Source organism: Podarcis filfolensis (genome assembly GCF_964270895.1).
Source record: "Podarcis filfolensis genome assembly, chromosome: 4".
Taxonomy (NCBI): Eukaryota; Metazoa; Chordata; class Lepidosauria; order Squamata; family Lacertidae; genus Podarcis; species Podarcis filfolensis.
The window spans coordinates 10,342,961-10,357,499 of record NC_139607.1 but is presented as its reverse complement, the minus strand read 5'-3'; the positions used below and the strand labels follow the sequence as shown (position 1 = coordinate 10,357,499).

The window sequence follows — 14,539 nt, the reverse complement described above, 5'->3', positions numbered from 1 at the left end:
GTGAATTAGCAGCATTCTAGTGCATGCTTTTCAAATGTTCCCACACCATTCCTCCCCTGCTGCTGTTATGCTGCAGACAAAACAAGCCGGAGTCTGATTTTGTCGTGTTATCTAAACCTGAGCTTGTGGCTTGCTTCTCTTCAAGCAAACCATGGATGGAAACTAGTGTTTGTTCTTGGATTACCACTCATTGTTTGGTGGGAAACAAACCATGATAGTGGGTTCAGACAACATGCAGCAAGATGCCAGCGTTCAGATTAATCCATACCTTGTTTTAGACCACATTTTAATGTGACATGTTAACTGGGCCATTGTCAGCAAAATACTTTGTCTTTTAGTTCAATTAGTGTTATGCTATATGACTGAAATAGCAAAAGGACTTTGGAAAAAGAACTCCCCTCCCCCATGTTCAAGAAGAACAAATAATTCATGTTCTCAGGGTGGTTATTTCTTTCTGTGAAAGTTCAATTTCGTATGCAAATGCAAAGCCAGATAATGAAAAAATATGTTCACCTAAGCTTATGAAATAATACTCAGATCTGTCAAACAACATGTTTGGTTTCAGTTCACCCCTGCTCAATAACAACAGCAAAAGCAATCAATGAGCAGAACAAAGCAAAGCCATTCATTAGCTGCTGTTTCATTCTTATTATTTAATCAACCATTTGCTTCCCATGAGAATTTGGGCTGAGGTTTTCCCTAATGTTGTCTTGAAAAATAACATTAATTTATTATTTTGGAGAAGAGTAACATCTTTACTTTATTTTTAATCCTTAAGCGTAAGCTAAAAATGAATTTGATTATGCTGCAGAAAAGTTGTGTCTCATCAGAACTGCTTGCTTTGCTTGTTTTATCTTTGCTATTTTCCCATTGAATCTATGCTGCTTCTGTGCCACTGTTTTCCACTATAGAAACTCCATCCTGCTGCCTTGCTTCTCGTGAGCGCATTTACAAAAGTAATGATGTAGCTGGCCCTGCTTCTGCTATTTCATCTCTCTCTCACAAGCTAAAGGGTGGGTATGCATGCCATTGTAGACAGGTTATTCATAATTTGTTGGAAATCCATAAGTAAATGTTTTCCTGCTGAGCACCCCATTTCATTCACTTGAAAAAGGTTTGCTTTTCTTAAGTGCAATAATTTAATGACTTACTGTAAATGTGTGGTATGCACTACTCAACATTCATAAACATGAGGTTCAGAAATCACTCCAGTAGCATTCGGAAATACATGGAAATGATGATTTGCCTCCTTGTGGAAAGGGAAGGAATGCAATATATTTATTTTAGTTTACAGTGAATAAAATGATTTAGTGTCTTGTTTATATCTAAGCAAAAATAGAATAGCATTTTTTTACATACTTAGAACACAGTGTGCTTTTATTTGGGGAGGGGGAGTACAATTGAGCAGCATTATATGGGCTCATTTATTTACTAATTTATTTTTAAATAAAATTCATATCCCATTTTATAGCCCCACGGGTGTACCAAAGTAGCTTACAGAAGATTTTCAGACTAAAAGCACACTCAAATTTAATACAGAAACAGAAATTGCACCATGTCCGTATGAAATCAGAATTACCGTTTTTTTTTGTTCTATAAGACTCACTTTTTCCCTCCTAAAAAGTAAGGGGAAATGTGTGTGCATCTTATGGAGCGAATGCAGGCTGCACAGCTATCCCAGAAGCCAGAACAGCAAGAGGAATCGCTGCTTTCACTGCACAGCGATCCCTCTTGCTGTTCTGGCTTCTGAGATTCAGAATTTTTTTCTTCTTGTTTTCCTCCTCCAAAAACTAAGTGCGTCTTGTGGTCTGGTGCGTCTTATAGAGCAAAAAATACGGTATTTAAGCAGCATTTCCAACCCTTCTCCCTGTCCTTTCCTGATGTTAAGGCAGGCAGGAACTCCCTCCAAGTTCCTCAGAGGCAAGTGAGTAGGACTGAGCAGCTAGATCTCACTTTAGTTCATGGTGGAATTGGTCTTGCCTTTATAGCATTAGCTGTGCTGAACATGACTTGCAGAATATGCCTCTAAATGGTTCTTTAAATTGTAGTTGATACTTTTGATGTATATTTTAGCCAGTTGTAGGTTGTCAGATGAGCAAGGTTTAAGAACCTTGAAACTAGATAGTGCAATTCTGTTAAATCTAGTCACTAATTGTTTTGATAAAGTTTTGTCAGTTAAAATAAAAAAGGAATGACATTAGCCTTTTCCTTCTGTCTTCTTGAGTTAGTGTTGTTACGTATAGAGTGTTGTTTTGAATATGTACACTCAAGTAAAAATGTTAGCTACATGTTGAACACTGTTAAACCACTAGTCTCAATCTTGAAAGGATATTATATTAGTTGAATCTAAGGTACCTTTCTGCAAATGGAAGGGGACCTTTTCATGATGGAAAGGGGTTGGTTCTACTGAGGACTTCTGTGAAAAGTGGAGATTTTATTGCCAATTCCTCCTTTGCCCTTCAGTGGGGTATTGTGGCAGATTTCGGGGGGGGGGGGGGAGCATGAACTGAGACCTGAGTGTGCCCTATTCCATAAGTGAAGCTCCACATGGAACTCTGGATCTAACCTTATGCGCAGAAACCTTTCCCCATACAAAAATAACTTTGCCGTATTGGGCCTTTGCATGCAAAAGTGTGCTGCCTACATACACAGACCCCAACCTCGGTAGTTCACCTATAGATGCAGCACACCTTGTTTTGACTAGATCACTCAAACATTTCTTGAGGCAGTAGTCCTAGTTGCAATCTCCTTCCTGTGGGAGGCAGTTAGTTCTACTACTTTTTAGCAGGGAGACCCTCATATAGGCTTGAATCCAAGGGTCATTTCTGCTCCTGTTCCTAATTCTGCTAATTCCCCAGTTACACTTCATCCTCCCACCCTGTCGAATTCCATGCCATTCTAGAAGATCTGTTGACCCTCAGAAGCAGTTTGGTGTATATCAAGGAGAAGTCAAGATAGTCACATTGTGCAAACTGAGTTCTCATGCTTCTCTGAACCCAACCAATAAAGTATTGAACTCACTGTTTTCTCTCTTCTATCTTTCTATATCTATCTGTCTATCATCTATCTATATCTATCTATCATCTATCTATCTATCATCTATCTATCTATCTATCTATCTATCTATCTATCTATCTATCTATCATCTAGTATTCTCTACTCCTATCCTGCATTGTGATCTGTTGTATTATAAATGAGCACTTTCCCTTTAATGTCATTATAAAATGTGCCATACAGGTGACAGAGTGAATTTCACTGCAGCTGCTAGACCAGTTTCTTCAGCAGGGAAATCCGATATGGCTTCGAAGTACAGAGCTGATAGCAGGTCACCTAAACCCGATAGCCGTATGAGCCACCAAGCTACAGATCAAAAGAAGCCCAGGAATATAGAGAGCTTATCTGCGAGCGAATCGTTGATGCTAAAATCTGACACTGCAAAACTGAGGTCAGATTCCCACAGCAGATCATTATCTCCAAACCACAACACCCTGCAAACCTTAAAATCTGATGGAAGGACAACATCTGGTCTGAGGGCAGAATCTCCAGGGCCAGGAACTCGATCATCTTCTCCAAAGACGATCTCAGCAGGGAAATCCTGCACATCTGGTGTTGGATCTCGCCGTTCCTCATCTCCTCACGAGAAGACCCTGTCTCAGAAACCTTCAGCCCCAGTGAAAACAAAGCTTGATCCGCCTCGGGAGAGATCTAAGTCCGATTCATATACACTTGACCCAGATACCCTTCGCAAAAAGAAAGCACCCCTAACAGAACCACTGAGGGGAAGGTCCACTTCTCCCAAACCAAAAATTGTTTCGAAAGATGGGAAATCTGGGGCTGAAACCGAAAACCGAGCCCCTTCCCCTCACGTTGTGCAAGAAAACCTTCACAGTGAAGTTGTTGAAGTCTGTACTTCAAGTACCTTAAAGACCAATAGCATTACAGACAGTACTTGTGAAGATAACTCTGAATTCAAGAGCGTGGACGATTGCTCGAACAAAGTTCATTTCAGCATAGGAAAAGCACCGCTGAAAGATGAGCAGGACACGAGGGCATCTCCCAAAGTGAGCCGCAAATGTGCAAATAGGCATACAAGACCCAAAAAGGAAAAGTCCGTATGCCTTTTCAAAGGCGATGGCTCCAGACCAGTAGAGCCCGCCAAACAAGCAATGTCTCCATCTGTGGCTGAATGTGCCCGGGCTGTCTTTGCTTCTTTCCTGTGGCATGAAGGAATAGTCCATGATGCAATGGCCTGCTCGTCTTTTTTGAAATTCAACCCAGAACTTTCGAAGGAGCACGCACCCATTAGAAGCAATCTTGGCCAACAGCCTGCAGAGGAGAAAGAAACCAAGCTGAAGAATAGACATTCCCTGGAAATATCTTCTGCTCTGAATATGTTTAACATAGCTCCCCATGGGCCTGACATATCGAAAATGGGCAGCATAAACAAAAATAAGGTCCTCTCTATGCTTAAAGAGCCTCCTCTTCATGAACGATGTGAGGATGGAAAAAGTGAAGCTACCTCTTTTGAAACTACCAGTCACCATACTATGAAGTCCAAGTCTCCTCTTCCATTAACCCTCCAACACCTGGTAGCCTTCTGGGAAGACATTTCTCTGGCAACAATCAAGGCAGCTTCTCAGAACATGATTTTTCCAAGCCCCGGGTCCTGTGCCGTGTTGAAGAAGAAAGAAAGCGACAAAGATAGCAAGAAGTCCAAAAAGGAAAAGAAGAAGAAAGAAAAAGCGGAGGCCAGACCGAGGGGAAATCTCTTTGGTGAAATGGCTCAGCTTGCAGTGGGAGGACCAGAGAAAGATACCATCTGTGAACTGTGTGGGGAATCCCACCCATACCCAGTGACGTACCACATGAGACAAGCTCATCCAGGTAAGATGCTCATTTTGTGAAAGGGATTTTTTGCATCAGGCAAAGGACCCTTGCTGCATATGGCAAAGAGAATGGGAACCGACCCAGAGGTGTTTGAGGGCTAAACTAGGGGCATGATGGCAGCAGTCGTGTTTCGTTTCATCATGTGTTCGCCCTGTTCATGTAAAAACCAAAGAACGTGGCACCAGAATGTGTGTGGGGACCAGAATTGGGTAGGCCACTTTTGCCCGGTAGAGGGACAACACACTTTTTGATCACCACATTGTGATCTTGCAGTAGATACCTCAGACTTGAACTTTACCGCTCATCAGCTGATGAATGGTGATTTCAGCCCTGCTTTCCGTAGGAGCCATGTCTCTGTGTGCCCCACGCCTGATATCGCATATTATGGGACAGGTGGGTGTGGTTTTGGGGGAAGCAGCCTTACAGGTCAAATCGAGACCTGTGCTGGCCTAAATTTGGCTCACAGGCCGAAGGTTTGCAACCCCTGCTTTGAAGACTCGGCTCTCTGTGACTATGTGGCCAGGCAAACCAAATAATGGATTTAGAGCCTATTAAACATGACTTTTCATTATTTTAAGGTTGTGGCCGCTATGCTGGTGGACAAGGCTATAACAGCATTGGGCACTTCTGTGGAGGATGGGCTGGCAATTGTGGCGATGGTGGCATAGGAGGAAGCACATGGTACCTAGTCTGTGATCGGTGCAGAGAAAAATACCTCCGCGAAAAGCAGGCAGCAGCAAGAGAAAAGGTATTTTTAATCTGTTTCTTGCTATCTACAGCAAGGCTACGGAGTTTCTGCAGGAATGCCCTCTAGGAATAATGTACCTTTGTTCTCCTTACACCAACCTAGGTGTGTTCTGACTGCATTATTCCCTACTGTACCTGGAAGTCTGAGAACTTGCTGCGCTTTGGGGTTGCAGAAAGCGTATCTTGCAGCTAATATTGCACTTCATGCGTATACCTTACATCCAGATTGTAAATGGCCGTTTCCTTGACTGTTTGTATGAATTGCTTTCAGAAGACCAGGAAAGCGAGCTTTTATAAGTTGGAAAATAGTTCTTTCTTTCAGGCTGCCCATGCCATTAAAAGACTGAAATAGAAATATGACAAGTAAGACAGTGGCTAACGACCACACAAAAAGTGGGCTAGTAAGTTTAATGAACTTACTTGCAACACTGCTGTTTACTGGGCTAAAATCAAAAAGTCTAAAATGGGAAAAGAGTGTGATCCTCAGACCTGCATTTGTCATCTGCCACAGTCACAGGGCTGTCACATTTGGGTGTACTGAATGCTCAGTGCTCCCATTTTCTGCATGTGACTGTGAAAGAGAGAAAACTATGCATTTATAGTAGGGGTTGCTGGTTCTGCTATCAATTCTGTGTTGTATCTGTAGAATGCAAGAATAATTTCCTACAAAGTCATATAAGTTGTTCTAAGCCCGAGGAAGATGCTGTCCTGAGAGGCCAAGATTGTCCTCCATGTGATACCAGGAACAGAAGTTCACATGAAACATACTTTTTCACCCGCACATGCTAGTTGAGTAGTGAAGAAGGGATGAGGTATAAGCAGTGGAGCTCTGGTGCAAGGTGCTAAAGCTGCAGTGCTTAGCAAGGGTATTGTTCCTTCTTGTTGGACCCTGAAGTTCCACTGCCATGGTCACCAAGTAGCATTCTTTGTCTCCCTGTAGGTCAAACAGTCTAGGAGAAAGCCAATGCAAGTTAAGACACCTCGTGCCTTGCCCACCATGGAAGCCCATCAAGTGATCAAAGCAAATGCATTGTTCTTGCTGGCCTTGAGCAGTGCAGCTGAGCCCAGTATTCTGTGTTACCACCCTTCCAAACCATTCCAGTCGCAGCTTCCGAGCGTCAAGGAAGGCATCTCGGAGGATTTCCCTGTTAAAATGACTTGTCTCTATCTTCAGACGTTAGCAAGGTAACAATAAACAAATACACATATTGACTCCCTCCCAAATGTGCCTTAATATCATTAATAACTCTGCTTTTCTCAAATGCATTTACTTTGTCTTGAGATAACAGTAACTTTAAAACTAAAAATCTACTGTATAGGTGTTAAGGGTAATCATTATTGCTATTAGGTCAAGGATTCCTAGTTTAAAGAAGCAATCTGTTAATTAACTGGAATCACTAACTATAATCATTACCTTTGTGTGTGTTAGATCATTTTCAGTAAATAACATTCAGCTCTTCAAGCATGGCTACAGGTGGGTTTTAAAGTTTTTAAAAGCACATGTTAACTGTGTCCTGATGATTTTTTATTATATTTACCTTCCTATCAGTCAATGCTCTTCCAAAGAGTTCTAGCTCATTTCTGAGTGTCTGGTGTTCCTTTAGATGTCTGTGCTTTAAGAAGCCTGTTTGCAGTACTGAACTGTGTGTGTGCGTGTGCACAATCACATGGCATTCAGACCACTTTAAGAGTTCATAGGGCACAATGGAGTGAATATCTTCTTAAGGTATAGAATGTAAAATCTCATAAGAAAATAGACTATACTGGAAGTGACAGATTCTGGCTGGAGTCCATTTTGTCTTTGCTTCCACAAAGAGAAGCAGTTGGATTCTCTCCAGAGATCTTACTGAATTTCCAGGTAAGATCTTTTGCTGGAAGTCAAACTGCTGCTGAACCTCCTTTCCTTGCAAAAGGGTGCATATGCAGATGGCATTTGCAAAGTTTGTATTTTGAACCTTGCTGACTTGTTGCTCAGCCTGTCATCCCACCCAACCTTTACCTCTCAAATTAGGAAAAAGGGGAGTTGTAAAACGAGATTTAATAATTTTGAAAGCTTCCTTGGTTGATCAGAACTTAGAGACATTTAGCCTGTGTAGTGATATGGTTTTGATGAGCTAGTGTCTTTGGACAGTTAGTTGAAATACTATGTCCCAGGTGTGCTTAGGTAACCGTTAAGCAAAATGATAGTAATATATCATTTTTGTTGGGTTTATGCATTTAAATGATTGGTTGATGACTGATTGGACCAAAAAAGCCTTGGCTTTACATAACATGTGGTGTCTAATTCTTTTCAGACATCATCATGAAAACTTTGTTGGCTATCAAGACGACAACCTCTTTCAGGATGAGATGAGGTATTTGCGCTCAACTTCAGTACCTGCACCTTATATATCTGTTACTCCTGATGCCAGTCCTAATGTCTTTGAGGAGCCAGAAAGTAACATGAAATCCATGCCACCAAGGTATTCCAATGTGTATGTTAGTATGTGTTGGTGTGCTAACTGCTAAATTGTGATTTATTTATTTATTTGCAACTCTTCATAACACTACTTTGAGAAAAGCATCAAGAGACCATCTTATTAATACTTACTGAAACCAAGGATTTATGTTTACCACCTTTTTTATAAGCTCAAGAAGAAACTCTGATTTCTTTCACTAACCTTCATGATATTTCATTTAGGGAACTGGTAATCTAGTAAAAATGGTAATGTAACGTAATGTAATGTCTGACATAGAAACTCTTAAAAGGTTCGTATAGTCTATAATTTTGTCAGAAATAAAGACGTTGATTGTTTCATTCTAGATAAGCTGAAACCCTGCTGCTGAACATCTTAGAATTTGCAAGATAATTTTTAATTTTCTGGGGGCCAGCACAGACATAATGCTTCCCCTCCCTGAATTAAAGCCTTCTACCATGCAAAAGCCTCTTAACCACAGTTTGTAATCATATCTGCACAATGGTTAATGCTAATCAGGATTCACTCCTAAATGCATGGTTTGAAATCCGTTTTGGAAACCTTAGAAATCCAGGAGCAAGAAATAGTTGATTGAACTCATGAGCTTTCCCTGTTTGTTACTAGGAGATATATTTAAATTATTGGGTTGCTAAAATGCATATGCCTATAAAGATGTTAATTAATGCACTGTTATCTTTCTAGTTTAGAGACTAGTCCCATCACAGATACAGATTTGGCAAAGCGCACAGTTTTTCAAAGGTCGTATTCAGTCGTTGCATCGGAATATGATAAACAACATTCCATTTTACCTGCACGAGTAAAGGCTATCCCCAGAAGGAGAGTCAACAGTGGAGATGCAGGTAAGGATATAACCTTTGCCAGCTGTGAAAATATTTTACTGTTTGTGTGGATGTATATGCTACTTTGATTCTTTGTGATTTCTGTGCAATCCCAAATATGAGTTCTGGTGCAGAGCTCTGATCAGAACTTTCTAGACTTAAGTGACAGAGGCTTTAGCATGAAGGCTGCCCCCAGTCATCACAACATGTTCTCAAAGAGACACGGCTGGTGCCTTCTTGCTTCCTTCCGTCTTGGCCGTCACCTTAGTAGCTTCAGGAAAAGCTTTTCTTTTGAAAGAATATGAGTTAGGCCCATTTTTCTTCTTCTTTTGTTTCTTTATTTTCTCCCTACCGTGTTCTTCTTTTGCATTTAATTTTGTTTTTGGTTAGTATTGAGTCAGTGAGCCCCTTCACCATTATGCACAATGGACACCCCACTTTTAAGTATTCAGCTTTCTGATTGTCCACAATGCACAGCACATCCAAAAGCAGTGTCTATCTGAGCCTGAACATCCAAAGTGTAATATCTGATGAATGTAAAAGGTTGCAGCCAAATTGTTTGCCTGAGAATTAAGTTCCCCGTTTAGTATAGCCAACAAGTAATATTTAGCATAAGTGGTAGGACAGGATATTTGTACAGTTTCTGCTTTCAGTAAATTAATACTAATATACTAACCTTCTTAGTATATTATTAACTCTCTAATATGTACGTATTTTTATGCTTTTAAATAGAAGTGGGGTCCTCTCTCCTGAGACATCCATCTCCTGAACTTTCTCGGTTAATCTCCGCCCACAGCTCTCTTTCCAAAGGAGAGAGAAATTTCCAGTGGCCTGTTCTGGCATTTGTAATCCAACATCATGACTTGGAGGGACTTGAAATTGCAATGAAACAAGCTTTAAGAAAATCAGCTTGCCGGGTGTTTGCTATGGAGGTATTTAGTGCCTTAATTATCATCCGAATCAGTGTCGCATCAGTAATTCATTCTCTTTGTAATAGCATTTTTAGTTTTCCAAAGTGTTTTATCGTGATGTGTGAATGCAGGCAGCTGGACTTACTTCTGAGTAAACTTGCTTAAGAGTGTGCTAGGTTAAGATATCTAGAATGCCATCTATTTCTAAATATTGCTAGCTGCCTTAGTATTGCTAGCTGCCTTAGTTGCACATACATTGCTATCAGAATACAGTCAAACCTCATGATACGTCCTCTTCAGGTTGCGTGTTTTCATCTTGCGTCCCGCGGCAACCCGGAAGTATCGGAACCGTCCGTAACACGAGGTTCCACTGTACTGACTTTTCTCTAAATGTGACTAACAACCAGTACATGCAGTTTATGCAGTTACTTGCATTTCAGTTCAGCACCTGTCGCTCCCATGAGTTAACTTTCTGTTTTTCTTACTACTACACCATCAGCCAGCTAACTGCAGATGTCTGTAAAAAAAATAACAGTGCCCTACACGTGTCTAGATTGTCTTACTATCATGGATTGCATAAACTGCACGTGTTTTCTACAAAATACTATTGCATCCTCTGAAATTTGGAATCTCCCCTCCAGTTTTCCTCTGCACTTAAACTCTGCAACTTTTATGTTTCTAGGCTTTTAACTGGCTTCTCTGCAATGTCATTCAAACAACATCTCTTCACGATATTTTATGGCATTTTGTGGCTTCTCTGACTCCTGCCCCTGTGGAGCCAGAGGAAGAAGAGGATGAAGAGAACAAAGCAAACAAAGAAAATGCTGAACAAGTAAGTTGAAGTGCTTGCAACTTAGTTCACTTAGTGCATCACCTTTTCCCAATCACCTAATATTATCTCAGCAGATTTTATAATGCCTGTGAAGACAGTGTTTCACTGAAGATAAAATAAAATCAGAATTGCATCAGTTTTCTATTTTAACAGGCATGGTACAACATTTGTAAGGAAATTGGTTTTGATTATTTTTAATCTGAATTCATTGTCACCGACGACCAATTTATACCAGCAAAGCATAAAATATACAGCATTCTCTATATAAGAAAAAACTAAAATAAAAATAGAAAAAATATTGACTTAATATTGATCAGAACCATAAGGTAAATCATGTGCCTTTTGTCAGAGTCCTCATCTTAATTGCAGTGCAGAAAAACAAACCATCTTGAATTGTGTTGCAATATATGTGGGTGCGTGATTAAGCACACGCCTATTAATTTTATTAAGTTATGCATATAGAATTTTGAAAGCTTTTTTTCTTGTAATAGAGCCTCAGATCCAGAATATATACTGGGGAAATGGTTAACATAATGAGAACAGCTAGACGTGAGTGTGCCCTTACTTCAAGAGGGCAGCTTTCCAGATGTAACTTACGCAATTTGAATTTCAGGAAAAGGATACAAGAGTCTGTGAGCATCCGTTGTCCGACATAGTGATTGCTGGTGAAGCAGCTCATCCTTTGCCCCATACTTTCCACCGTTTGCTACAGACCATCTCTGACCTCATGATGTCTCTCCCAAGTGGAAGTTCATTGCAACAGATGGCTCTGAGGTAGGTGCTAGATACAGAAAATCTCCTTTAAAAATTGAGCAGAGAGAAGGTAAACATATATATAAAGTTTTTTTTTTTCATTTAGAGCAAAAGTAGGGAAAAAAGCTACCTACTCAGATATTTAGACACCAGCTCTGTATGTGGCTGGGCACATTTCAGTATGCAGCGTTCAGATGCCCAGAATTAGGATGCTTCACAAGGTAATTGGTAGGATTTGTTATACTGGACATATTAACACAAGTTTTTTCGCTTGCATTTTGGAGCAATAGGAAACCATAGAATCCTGCTTCTGTCTTGTAAGAGCTGAGTACATTGACTGATCAGGATTCCTGTATTTAAAACTCAGTAAAAATGGTTTACTTCTTTCATGTACCTTCCTGCCTCCAAGCAGGTATAAATGTGGATTTAAACTTGTCAGGATATGTGGAGAATAATCCCTTGTTCCAGTACTGCAGTTACCTTCTTTCTGATCTGCAGCTCTGGCACCATTTCAAAAAACAAAAGCAGGCTTCTTCCAGAAGCAATACCAACAAATTGCAGATTGTGATGACACTCCATTGGCTACTACTTGCATCTGGCTATGTGATTATGTCATTGCCCTTGCTCTTGAGCAGTCTTCATTCAGATTGGGCTGTGTAATGACCATGAAGCTGGATCAAATGCTTGAATATGTAAACATTTTCCTACCGTTTCTCAACCTGCTCATTCAGGTAGAGTGTGTGTTGCATATTGCAAAGACTGGTGTGTCCCCTCCCCACAAAAAAATTGAATACACCTCCTTCTGTTCAGCCGTACTTACTTAGCCCATATTAATGTAAGACCTCATTTGTTACTTTCAGAGACAAACAATAATGGAACTGACATCTAATAGCCTTCAAGTATTGTTAGCCTCTAGGCCCTTCCCTGTCTTTTCTGTTGTTAGTCTTGAATCTCAGGTGGGTGCAGTGGTGTAGCAGGGGAGGGGCTGAGGGGGCCATCGCCCCGGGCACAGTTTGGGGGAACGCAACACAGCGCTCTGCCCCACAGTGAACCCAGCACTATGGCACTGCTAGTAGTTGCTGGGGCTGGGGCACTTGCCTCCTTCCCAGCCAGAGGGTGCAGTGTGAAGGACACAACTGCTCACGACGCCTTCCCTGTGAGCCCAGCGCTGTTCACAAAAGCATCGCTGAGATCTCAAGGCCCAGGGCACATGCCTGCTCGTGGCTGTGAGTGCGCCCTGCTTTGTAGCAGAAGAAGAAGAGTTTGGATTTGATATCCTGCTTTATCACTACCCTAAGGAGTCTCAAAGGGATGCAGGTGGCGCTGTGGGTTAAACCACAGAGTCTAGGACTTGCCGATCAGAAGGTCGGCGGTTCGAATCCCCACGACGGGGTGAGCTCCCATTGCTCGGAATCTGCTCCTGCCAATCTAGCAGTTCGAAAGCACGTCAAAGTGCAAGTAGATAAATAGGTACCACTCTGGCGGGAAGGTAAACGGCGTTTCCGTGCGCTGCTCTGGTTCGCCAGAAGCGGCTTATTCCTGCTAGCCACATGACCCGGAAGCTGTACACCGGCTCCCTTGGCCAATAAAGTGAGATGAGCGCGCAACCCGAGAGTCGGTCACGACTGGACCCAATGGTCAGGGGTCCCTTTACCTTTACCTTAAGGAGTTTCAAAGTGGCTCGCAATCTCCTTTCCTTTCCTCCCCCACAACAAACACTCTGTGAGGTGAGTGAGGCTGAGAGACTTCAGAGAAGTGTGACTAGCCCAAGGTCAACCAGTAGCTGCATGTGGAGGAGCAGGGAATCAAACCCGGTTCACCAGATTACGAGTCCACCGCTCTGAACCACTACACCACACTGGCTCAGTGTGCAGTGGTTCAGGGGTCACTCTCATGGCATGCCCCACCCCCAGGTGTGTCCTGCACACACCCTGGTGCGCAGCAGGCGCAGCGGGGGCCGCTCCACCGTTGGATGGATGGATATTTTACGCACTTGTTGCCTAAAAGATAAGAAAAGAATATTTTTATACACCACAGCTGCTGCTAGGTTACTGATAGTGAAAATTTGGAACGGGGACACTGTTCCCTCAATACAGGGGTAGTTAAACAAGCTATGTGAATTCATAGAGTTGTCTAAAATAACAGCAGCCATCAAATTTCAATTGAATCAGAAACTCAAGAAGGAATGGACTTGTTTAGAAGAATATATGACAAAACATCGTTCGAAAACAAATTTATTGATATACATGGACTTAAGTTCGTAAAGGTGTGATAAAACTATTGTAAGATTGTTTCTGGGGGGTCAATGTAACTAATATATATAACACAATGATAAGTTTTAAACTATAATAAAGGATGTCGAGTTGTGGTGGAGGGAAATCACAATTATAGGTAAAAAGAAAAATATATATTTACACATATGTTTAGTAATGAAAGGGATACAGAATGGGAAACAGGAATTTCTTTAATGTATTTCATACTGTATATTCTATATATCTCATAGCCTACATTCATGTTACAGTAAATAGATAGATAGATAGATAGATAGATAGATAGATAGAAAGTTAAAAGGCATTTATTTGCCACATAGATAGACATGGGAACTCAGCAAATAATGGAATGTGTTTCTTCTTAGTAGAGCCTGGGCTGCCTGTTCAGAGTCTTAAGCTGATGATGTATGCTCTGCTCATGGTTCATTGGATTCATTAAAACTGAAGAAGGGTGCTTGTTAACTTATTTTTTTCAGATGCTGGAGCCTCAAATTCAAGCAATCGGATCACCAGTTTCTGCACCAGAGCAATGTCTTTCACCACATTAACAACATTCTGTCCAAATCTGATGATGGAGACAGTGAAGAAAGCTTTAGTATCAGTATCCAGTCTGGCTTTGAAGCTATTAGTCAGGTAAGTCGTATCTCCCAAGTTTCCAGGGAGGCAGTAGATGAGCATATCTTACTAATCAGAAATGCATGCAGTCGCTTAAAATGAAGTTTCAGAAGTACTTCATTTTCACAAGTTGATATTTTCCATATTTGTAGACTAGTGGTTTTCATCCAGTGTGCCGCGGCACCCTGGGGTGCCTTGAATGATGGTCAGGGATGCCCACCCTCGGATG

The 14,539-nt window shown here is 41.3% G+C and overlaps 1 protein-coding gene and 1 long non-coding RNA gene across 34 annotated transcripts in view; one reads left to right on the top strand and one right to left on the bottom strand.

The window, feature by feature from the left end:
• The window catches only part of LOC310761305, a 173,338-nt gene that overhangs the window by 62,625 nt on the left and 96,174 nt on the right, over positions 1 to 14,539 (bottom strand). The gene's annotated exons all lie outside the window — the stretch shown is intronic.
• The window catches only part of MYCBP2 (MYC binding protein 2), a 140,683-nt gene that overhangs the window by 103,697 nt on the left and 22,447 nt on the right, over positions 1 to 14,539 (top strand). For 19 of the 33 annotated variants that reach the window (XM_083610274.1, XM_083610273.1, XM_083610292.1 and 16 more), the window contains 9 exons: positions 3,238 to 4,884; positions 5,466 to 5,635; positions 6,575 to 6,819; positions 7,929 to 8,096; positions 8,793 to 8,950; positions 9,662 to 9,861; positions 10,523 to 10,672; positions 11,286 to 11,446; positions 14,172 to 14,328. In XM_083610274.1, coding sequence (XP_083466400.1) covers positions 3,238 to 4,884; positions 5,466 to 5,635; positions 6,575 to 6,819; positions 7,929 to 8,096; positions 8,793 to 8,950; positions 9,662 to 9,861; positions 10,523 to 10,672; positions 11,286 to 11,446; positions 14,172 to 14,328 — 3,056 coding nt within the window. Of the gene's footprint in view, positions 1 to 911; positions 1,014 to 3,237; positions 4,885 to 5,465; positions 5,636 to 6,574; positions 6,820 to 7,928; positions 8,097 to 8,792; positions 8,951 to 9,661; positions 9,862 to 10,522; positions 10,673 to 11,285; positions 11,447 to 14,171; positions 14,329 to 14,539 lie in introns of all 33 variants that reach the window. The other 14 variants (XM_083610297.1, XM_083610279.1, XM_083610295.1 and 11 more) reach the window with 2 other exon arrangements.